At 47.7% G+C, this 10,136-nt stretch overlaps 1 protein-coding gene across 1 annotated transcript; it reads right to left on the minus strand.

Annotated features, from left to right (window-relative positions):
- Positions 1–624: 624 nt before the first annotated feature.
- On the minus strand, positions 625–5,920 carry ACTC1 (actin alpha cardiac muscle 1). The gene is made up of 7 exons (XM_012766343.3): positions 5,887–5,920; positions 5,169–5,319; positions 3,673–3,997; positions 2,818–2,979; positions 2,492–2,683; positions 1,525–1,706; positions 625–955 (listed from the first exon to the last, which is right to left on the minus strand). Exons 2-7 carry the CDS (start codon positions 5,295–5,297, stop codon positions 812–814), a joined length of 1,134 nt encoding a protein of 377 aa, XP_012621797.1. The 5' UTR covers positions 5,298–5,319; positions 5,887–5,920; the 3' UTR covers positions 625–811.
- Positions 5,921–10,136: the final 4,216 nt, after the last annotated feature.

The raw sequence follows: 10,136 nt of genomic DNA on the forward strand, positions 1-10,136 counted from the left end.
CACTCAATAAAAGATTCCCAGATTTCAAAGAAATGAAGAGGTTGAAGATCTTTATCCTGCAACTTAGTCACTGATTAGGCAGAAGTATCTGGCTCCTGCTTGCTCACACTCGTTCTGAACATGCTCAATGGTCTTGATCTGTTTAGGGGGTATTTGCAATGGGACGCGGCTGGGCCCAGCTGTCAGCCAGCCTCTGAATTTCATGCACAGTCCTCAGGAAGACAACTGAAGAGTCCAAAGATTGAGAAGTTAAGCCAATTTATTTAAAATAATCTTTGACGTTCTCCTTATCAATGTATGTGTGTTTCTGGCAAAGTTACAAGAACAACTGGAACATATGCTACAACAATTTTCAGTGTCATCCATAGCAACTAATCTTAGAGAATTGCCTTATTCTATCCCATTTTTTGCTTATATGGCATTAAACCTACTTTTCAGATATGAAATATATTGATGATTCTGTCCCAAAACATAAAATGAAAATTTGATATTAGAATTCCCAGCTAAATGTCACACTAATTCATCTGGGTGAATCTTATGATACTATAATATTTACAATGCTCAGGATGTCAAAGCAAATACCTGCCCCATCCCATGCCTAGCCCAGAAAGAAATAAGAGAGACTTTTGTAGGTTGCAAGTCCTGGTCTGGTTTATTTATAAAGCAATAAATATTAGAAGCACAGACAAATTGCACGTGTGTAAACAAACTGTACAATGATTGATGAGAGATGAGGGAGGGTGGTTAGGAAGACTCCGAGAAGCGTAATGCTGTCATCCTGAATGTAAGGTAGACTAGGAGAGAAGGCATCTTAGAAGCATTTGCGGTGGACAATGGAAGGCCCGGCCTCATCATACTCCTGCTTGCTAATCCACATCTGCTGGAAGGTGGACAGAGAGGCCAGGATGGAGCCCCCGATCCAGACAGAGTATTTACGCTCTGGGGGAGCAATAATCTGTAGAAAGAAAACAAAAATTTCCAGTGAACTCTGAAGTTACAAGCCAGGGAGCAAGCAACATGTTGGAAAGATGCATAAAAAGCGTATTAGACACTAATTCACTGCCGTAATGTGGGATATTTCATGCCACAAAATAATATGGCCAATCAATTTTCTAAACTTGCCTCTATTTCATTGTTTCCATTATTAAAGACATAGTACATTATTGAAATAGAATTTCTCCACTTCTCTGAACTGGAGTATAATGTGTCAACAAGCTAAATGCATGATGGATGTTAGTCCAAAAGTTGGGGGCTTTTAAAATGTGTTCAAAGATTTAGTTGTGTTTTTTCTTGTCAGAGATTTATTTTTATTCACTGCTTAAAAGCACTTTTAAAGTTTCCTATCTTGGGAAATGTGCTAGAAAAAAAAATCAGAAAAAGTGCTAAGAACAAGTGCTATAAAAGCTAAAAGGTAAAGTTTATAGGAAACAGGAAGCTAAGTGTGAGGAGAAAGGAGTTAGGAAGGAGGTTCTTCTTAGAATATCAAGACCTGCCTTGGATCTCCCACCCCCAAAAGTGCTTTACCTTAATCTTCATGGTGCTAGGGGCCAGGGCAGTGATTTCCTTTTGCATACGATCAGCAATGCCAGGGTACATGGTGGTGCCTCCAGATAAGACATTGTTGGCATACAGGTCCTTGCGGATATCAATGTCACACTTCATGATGCTATTGTAGGTAGTTTCATGGATGCCAGCAGATTCCATGCCTAGGAATAAGTTAAAAAAAAAATCACAGTGCATTCAGGCCAGGGTGGAAGAAAGAGAACAAGCCTCCTATGTGTTGGTGAGCTATCACCATTTGTCTCTGAAACATATGTTTCCCTATAAGATACACTGCAGGGCATATGTGGAACAGGTGTCTGACAGTTAATCCGCAACAGACTGCCAAGAAGGGAACAACTGTGTTTAGCACCTGCTTGGAGTGAACACCTCCTGTAACCATCATATGCCTGGAGATGTACTGGAAAAGGACAAGACACACATTTAAGTTAAAATGAATGAAATTTTTATTTATGGACTAAAATGAGATCCAGGCAGGCTTCCTCTTGGAAATCATTGCTTAGGAGAGATGTTTAGTGACGTGCAAGTGTTTGATTATTACTATGAGTAGGATTGTTGTTGCATTTAACAACATGAGTAACTTAAAATAAAAGTCCAGCTACTTAGTAATGGAACTTGTTGGAATAAGTCAGCTCTCTTGAGTAATCATCCTTTTTCCTGTAGATACGTGGCATTCAGTCACCACTGTCTATCCTTATTTTGAGATGAACTCAGTAGGTCATCCTTTATCATATCACTAGAGCAGAACACAGACTTTCCCTTTAATGAGCTGAGCCATCAGGACTTGAAGCTGAGCTGTGTGGGACTCCAAGCTATGACTTTTTTAAATCAGGGGCCCCTTGCTCCTTCCTAATTATAATAGATTTTACTCTGGGAGACCCTAAGATTTCCAGGGAGAAGCCATGCCTCTACGCCAAACCCTACAACTCACCAATGAAGGAGGGCTGGAAGAGCGTCTCGGGGCAGCGGAAGCGCTCATTGCCAATAGTGATGACTTGGCCATCAGGCAGTTCATAGCTCTTCTCCAGGGAGGAGGAAGAGGCAGCTGTGGCCATCTCATTCTCAAAATCCAGGGCGACATAGCACAGCTTTTCTTTAATGTCACGGACAATTTCACGTTCAGCTGCAGAAATAAAGGGTATCGCAGTCAAGATTTGAAGAAAGAGGTCAATTGTGAGGAGGCAAGTGGATTCACAGAGGGAGGAACAAAGGCAGACTCATGCTATGGCAGATGACACACACACACACACAACTCACCGGTGGTGACAAAGGAGTAGCCACGCTCAGTGAGGATCTTCATGAGGTAGTCAGTGAGGTCCCGACCAGCCAGATCCAGACGCATGATGGCATGGGGCAAAGCATAGCCCTCATAGATGGGGACGTTGTGAGTTACACCATCCCCAGAGTCCAGAACAATACCTGTTGGGGAAATAGACGAGAATGAGAATTCCTGAGGACACCACCACTGCTTCACCCATGGCAAAGCCCGCTTTTATTCTTGGCTAAGAGATACTAGCAATGGGCTTCAATCCAGACAAAATTAGATCCCTTACACACAAAGAATAAAAATGAGCATCACGGATACTAAATCCGAAGCCAACTGCAGCCCATCCTTTTAAATATTGTAGCAGAGAAATTTCCCAAGGACACTTTCAAATGACCATCCCTTGCATCACCAATTAGCATACTATGTAAGCATTCAGACGTATGTTTCTTTGCTTCCGTCGAACTTGCTCATCTCTCTTTTTTGACTCAGACCCTGTAGAGAACGTGTGTTCTCCTTGGGGATGCATGCCCAGGGAATGTGACAGCGTAAGCACACACCGATGACTGGTGCATTCCAGGTTGCTACAGTGTGCTGAGCCTCAGTATGTGACATCACATACTTTAAATAAGGGAAAGATCTAACTCCACAAGCTTTCAGCTCTTACAGTAAGTGTGCTCTGAAACTAACCTAGGGCTACTTTTGTTACCTCTGTCTCAGCACAGACACCTTGCTAGAGACTATGAGGGAAGAGATTATTCCTTTCCCAGTCAGGGAATCTAATTCACAGCCAGGTCAATGCTTAGGAATGTGATTACTCAGTCACTGTCCCCAGGGCCCAAGCTTACCTGTGGTACGGCCAGAAGCATACAGAGATAGCACCGCCTGGATGGCCACATACATGGCTGGGACATTGAAGGTCTCAAACATGATCTGGGTCATCTTCTCACGGTTTGCCTTGGGGTTCAGCGGGGCCTCAGTGAGCAGGGTGGGATGTTCCTCAGGAGCCACACGGAGCTCATTGTAGAAGGTGTGGTGCCAGATCTTCTCCATGTCATCCCAGTTGGTGATGATGCCATGCTCAATGGGGTACTTCAGGGTCAGGATACCTCTCTTGCTCTGGGCTTCATCACCTACGTAGGAATCCTTCTGCCCCATACCCACCATGACTCCCTATAAGAAGAAAAAGATGAGAAAATCATGCTTCCACCATGTCAGGAATATAACCAATGCCTTATCAATTTATATCTAATTTCCCAAGTCAAGGAACATCTTAAATATACTAGAACTGAATAGACAACGGGATTTTGCCCCGATTTAGAAGAATCATTTAAAAATCAACCTTGTACCTTCTTTTCTCTCTCCCCCAAAGATGTACAACTTGATCATTTAGACTATAACTAAGGGGAAAAAAGAAAGCTATTTCACTGAAACAGCACCTCATTTTTAAAATATCATAATGCCTTCATTAAATTATTAAGTTCATCACCAACATTAATCGGAATATAGAAAACTACATTTTGGAATGACTGAATTAATGACATTGTATTCCTCCTAAGAAAAGATTTTGACATTCATCAAGCCAACATATAAAGATGGGCTGATACCCCATTATCACCCCAACAGTGAAAACCAGCCTGTCCAGAGCTGTCCTGGAGTACCTGTCATTCACCAGCACTGAGGACTACAGCTCTCCTCCTTGGCAGCCTGTCTGGCCAGGCATGTGACAAACCCAGAGAGCATGGCATTTCTTTTAATAAACGAGGTGGTATGTCACTATCACCATGACACTTGCTGCCTTTGTCACGCCTGGCTTCTAAAAATGCAACAGCCAGGAAGGAGATAGATTACATCTTTGGGGAGCCCTGTGAACTGGCTGTGAACAAGAGAGAGGAATGTGGCTTGGGTCCTGGTTGGTTGAGAGAGGTTTTGCTGTAATAAGTTTTGGGCAGCACTGAAACTTAAGGACAATGAAGAAAGCCAAGTGAATAAGAGACAGAGGAGAAGACAATGGAACCTAAAAATCCAGAAGGCCAGGGATGGAGAGAAGCTGGCAGCTTTTCACACCAGGGAGTGGGACCCTTTGAGAGGGGTGCCACTGAGGTGGACTGGGAGCAAGTGTGCGTTTCTTGGTATGTTGCGGTTTGGTGGGGTATATTGCTTGTCTTGGCTTGGATTTGAAACCGATCCAACTTTTCCTGACTTGACCTCAAGAGTCATGAAACAGGAAGGTCGGGTGAGATAGTCCCTAAATCTCTGGATCAAGGAGGTGGCAGGAAGAGGTGTGGAATGGGGCTGGGGACTGCCCCTGGTTGCCCCAGGGCAGGCCAGGTGGGAAGCTTACCTGGTGGCGTGGGCGGCCCACGATGGAAGGGAAGACTGCACGGGGCGCGTCATCGCCTGCAAAGCCGGCCTTCACCAGCCCAGAGCCATTGTCGCACACCAGGGCGGTTGTCTCCTCGTCGTCACACATCTTGGCACAGCTTCAGCGGGGTCTGCAGGTTGAGGAGGGGAGGGCGGCCCTGCTCAGCTACCTCTGGAGCTGACCTTGTCTGCACTCGGAGGAGGGGGCAGAGCAAAGGGGAATAGGGGCTTTGGGGGAGGAGGGGAAATGCCTGCCACCTCCTCTCCCCTTCCCACCTGGCATAAAAGCGCGGGAAGAAGCCGGGAAGGAGTCAGGAGAGGCGCACAGAGAAGGGGAGAGGAACCCAGCCAGGAGTCTCACCTTCTGCCCCAGGTGCAAGAAGGGACCATACTGGCGATCCAGGAAACCCAAGCCCTTAGAGGTCCTCCCCAGCCCTTTAACTTTTCGTCTTTTCACGAACTATGCACACCCCGGTGCCTGTGCCCCAGACGGAGGGGAAAGCTCACGGGAACCGGGCTCCAAGCGCCCCTTGGCGGGGCCACAAAACTCCTCTTCTGCGCGCCCTCCTCCTCTGAGGCCCAACCCCCGGGCCAAGACAAGTTAGAACCAAATCACAAAGTTTGGGCTTTAAAAAAAAGTGACTGGAGCGGCAGGGAGGAGCGGGCCGGGCAGGGCAGGCGGGGCGGGCGAGACTCACCGTCCGCGGGCGGCTCGGCTAGGCGGCTGCGGCGCTGGGCGACGGCGCGGGCAGCGCCTCTTTATAGCGCGCTGATGGACGGGGTCAGTTGGAGCAGCTGGGGGCAGGGGTGGGGGGCCCGGTCTGCCACCTTGCCTTATTTGGTCGCCTTCGCACCAACTAGGACCGCTGAGGCCATTCATGGAGCCAGGGGCAGGGGAGAGGATCAACCGGGCCCCCAGACCATGTAAGGAAGGGGAGGGGGCAGCCACGGGGATGTCCAAATAGGGAGCTAGGGAGGGGCCGGCGGTGAAGGGTAGGGGGCAGGGGAAGACTAGGTGACGCCAACCCACCCCCTTCCCCTTCCTGGGGTGGGGGTGCTCCCTGGATGTGCTGTGGATTCGTTCCTCCGCACCCCACCGACCTAAGGGACAATAAGCCACTTGCGAGTGGGAAGGCTTGGCGCCCTGCCCTCTGCTGAGGGGTCCTGACAGCTGGGCCAGGGCAGCAGGGGAGCAACAGCAGCTTCTCATCTTCCAGGGCTGGGAGCTGGAGGAGCAGAGCCCTGGCAGCTCTCGTGGGCACAAAGGACACCACAGCAGCACATTTGAGTGCCTGGCAAAGGGGCACCTGGGACAGGGCACCCTTCTGGTCTATTCCCCACCAGCCTGGTGGCTTTATTCAGGGTGCTGGGATGAATCAAGGCCATCTGGGGTCCCAGCTAATGCATGGGTCTGGGTCTGGCCAGGGAGGAGGCTGGCAAGGGTTGCCGTGAGAGCTTGGCCAAGTCTTGCTGGAGAAGGGACCAGGTGCACCCCGGCCCAGATGTCAGGTAGCCCTCATCCATGTGGGGGGATTTCTCTCACACTCGGACTTTGATCTTTAAGCCTGAAGAGGATCTCCCACTGCCAATGCGAATGAAGGAACCCATGATAAAAGCAGCTTGCCCACTGGCTGGTGGAGAGATGAACGTCCTTAAACTGGGGCCAAGGCCTTCATTTCAGGCGGAGACAAGACTAAAAAGGCAGATACTCTTGTCTAGAAGATAAGAGCAATTTAAGCCACATAAACGCATCAGCCCTCCAAACTCAGCGCAGTGTTTGGACAAGCAGGATGGTTGTCCCGAGAATGAGCTAGAAATGCAGTGTCACCCTAATCTGCTTCTCAGCAAGATCCCCCTGGGTTGACATGTACATTTAAGTGTCAGAAGCACTGGTATAAATGACTGATGTCATCTCCTTCATGGAAAACATATTTTGCAGGATCTTTAGACATTTGAGAAGGAAAAAGAAAGTTGACATAAAATGAGAGTGGGAAGAAAGAGGGAGACATAAGGACACAGATCACTATATTGCCCTGGGCTGCCCTGTATTCTCAGTCCCTGACTGGCACTTTGATTTTTAATGCTTGTGTTTTTATCTCCAGTTCACACCAGTTAAAAATAGAAGACTGGGCACAGGCATCCCTCTCTAGAGTGGTCTTGGATTGATATGCTAAGGAGGCCTGCTGATTAGATATGTGTCTGGACTGGGGAATGCTGGGCCCTCCCCTCTGCGCTCCCCAACCATGTTTGGGTTGGACTGGAGAGGAGACTGCGGGGGCAACTGGGGGATGCAGCCAGGTGAGAGGCCCCGCTGGGATCATGCCCTGCCCCACAGCAAGCATCTTACAGTGAAAATGCCTGTTGACAGGATGCAAAGAGTAGCACTGCCTTGGCTCATGCGGGATGCAGAAGAACCAAGGAAAAGGAGATATGGGACTGGTGTCAGAGCCAGACAGCCCTGAGTTCAAATCCTGCCTCTATCACTTATTACTTACCAACTCTGTTTTGTTTAGGCAAGATAACTTTCCTGAGCCCCAATTTTCCCCTCTGAAAAGAGGCAAAATAACTCTTTTCTTGCAGGGGTTATTGAGTATTGTAATAATTAGAGGCAAATGATATGTCACATAGAAGATACGAAGCAAATTGTACTATTACAATTCAGTAATAATGATACTTCTGGAGGCAGTAGTAGCTCTCTGTTTTTTGAAGAATGGGGTCAATTTCATCCATTCATTGTTTCAGCAAATATTTATAGGACAAGAACTGTGTTAGTCACAGGGATTCAGAGCCGGACTCATCCTCCATGGCAATTGCTGAAAAGTCAGAGACAGTTATGGTATTTGTAGGGAAGAAAAACGAGGTACCACTGGGACCGTCACCGAAAGGGGAAAGGAGTCTCAAAGTCGGTTCAGAGAAGGCCTTCCTGAGGAAGTGTCATTTAATTGTTTCTAAAGCAGAGCAGAACTGATGTTCATGAACGTTTGTATGAAAGCAAGACAGTTTCTACGTGGGAATGGCTGATGAGAGATTCCCACATTCACTGCCACAGGTGCAAAAGCTCCCAGGACCTGAACCCCATGATTACTGACCTGAGCCCTGTGCAAATACTTGCAGGGCTCAGGAGCCCAATTCCAGCCCACTGACCTCAGGATCATGGGCTTTAGTGGGGCGTGGGTAGGCCAGTGGAGGGCGACACCAGTTTTGTGAAACAAATATGTTTTTTATTCCATTCAGTATTGTTTTTTTTTTTTTTTTTTTGAGACAGAGTCTCGCTTTGTTGCCTAGGCTAGAATGAGTGCCGTGGCATCAGCCTAGCTCCCAGCAACCTCAAACTCCTGGGCTCAAGCAATCCTTCTGCCTCAGCCTCCCAAGTGGCTGGGACTACAGGCATGCGCCACCATGCCCGGCTAATTTTTTCTATATATATTAGTTGGCCAATTAATTTCTTTCTATTTATAGTAGAGACGGGGTCTCGCTCTTGCTCAGGCTGGTTTCGAACTCCTGACCTCGAGCAATCCGCCCGCCTCGGCCTCCCAGAGAGCTAGGATTACAGGCGTGAGCCACCGCGCCCGGCCCAGTATTGTTTTTTAACAAAGTATATTTTCATACATGTTATGTTTATAGTAAGAAAGAACACTTTTTTCTTTAAAATTTAAGATATTTACTATTTGTATTACTGCTTGATTCCCACATTTTAAAAACTTTGAGCCTTATTATATATATTTTAAAATATAAGTCAATGATTAAATAAGATTTCATGACTGATATCTATTTAACAAAACTTTTCAGTGATCCATTTAGTTTAAAGATTGAGATTGGCTTTTTATGTGTATTTACTTCAGCATATAAAAATGACTTATCCTCTCTGTGGGTGCATTCTAGATAATTTTTTAAAAGTTGTGGTAAAATGTACATAACATCAAAGTTACTATAGTAACCATGTAAAAGTTCCATCATGTTAAGTAAATTCACCTTGTTTTGCAATCAGTATCCCAATGGTTTTTTTAACACTAATTGTGACTAAATTGACTTACAAACATAGGAATGGCTTGCGCCCTACAGTTTGAGAAAGACTGGCTTTTCTAGCCAGTGAGGTGGGACACCATAGAGCCTGTTCTGGCTGAGGTCGCATAGGTGAGCAAAAGGTAGAGTGAGCATGGCACCCCAGGCACCTGCCTTTAGGCCATGTTCCTATCACTCAAAATATCTTCCCATCTCCTTGGACTGCTCTAACTCACAAAGTGAGGCTAGAACCGCCTGCAGCCAGATTACTTGGGCTGTCCACACACATTCAAACTCCCAGGCTCCACCCTGGAAGATGGAGTCTGCATTTTAAATGAGCCCTCACCCTCTTCCCCAGGTAAGTTCCTCCCCAGCAGCACTGCCTGGCTGGCCTTTCTGAAGCCGGTGGAGCTTTGCTGGATGTCGCCCAAGCTGCCAGTGCTGGCCGGAGTCCAGCTTGGCTGACCTTGCGTACCCCCGTGGGACAGCAAAGCTGGGGCTGGTCCCCAGGGCCCTCGAGGGCCAGCCAGGCCCTCCTCAGCACGGACAGGCCATGAGGGAGACGTGCAGGGCAAGCTGAAGGAACAGAAGGTGGGACGGTTCTGCTGCCCTTGCCTCGGGGGAAGCCTGTTTCATCTACCATCTGCTGGGATCTGGAAGGGAGCGGCCCAGCCTCCTCCCCAGCACTGGGGGATTAGCAGTCACTTATCTCAGCTGTTCCTCTATTCTGAGGTGTCGCAGTATTTACAGAGAAGCCAGAAACAGCTGAGCCACACTTAATTCCTCCCCGTGAGCCCTCCCCGTCCCCTCCTGTCCCTCTTGCATTCCATGTGCTAGGAGGCAGGGAGAGGCTCTTTCTAGATCAGACCAGGAGTTGGGGAGCCGGCCTTCCTAAACATTTCTATTTTCTTTCCCTACACATTTGTTCACCCCCACTGCCCTCTGG

Source organism: Microcebus murinus, chromosome 6 (genome assembly GCF_040939455.1).
Source record: "Microcebus murinus isolate Inina chromosome 6, M.murinus_Inina_mat1.0, whole genome shotgun sequence".
Lineage (NCBI taxonomy): Eukaryota > Metazoa > Chordata > Mammalia > Primates > Cheirogaleidae > Microcebus > Microcebus murinus.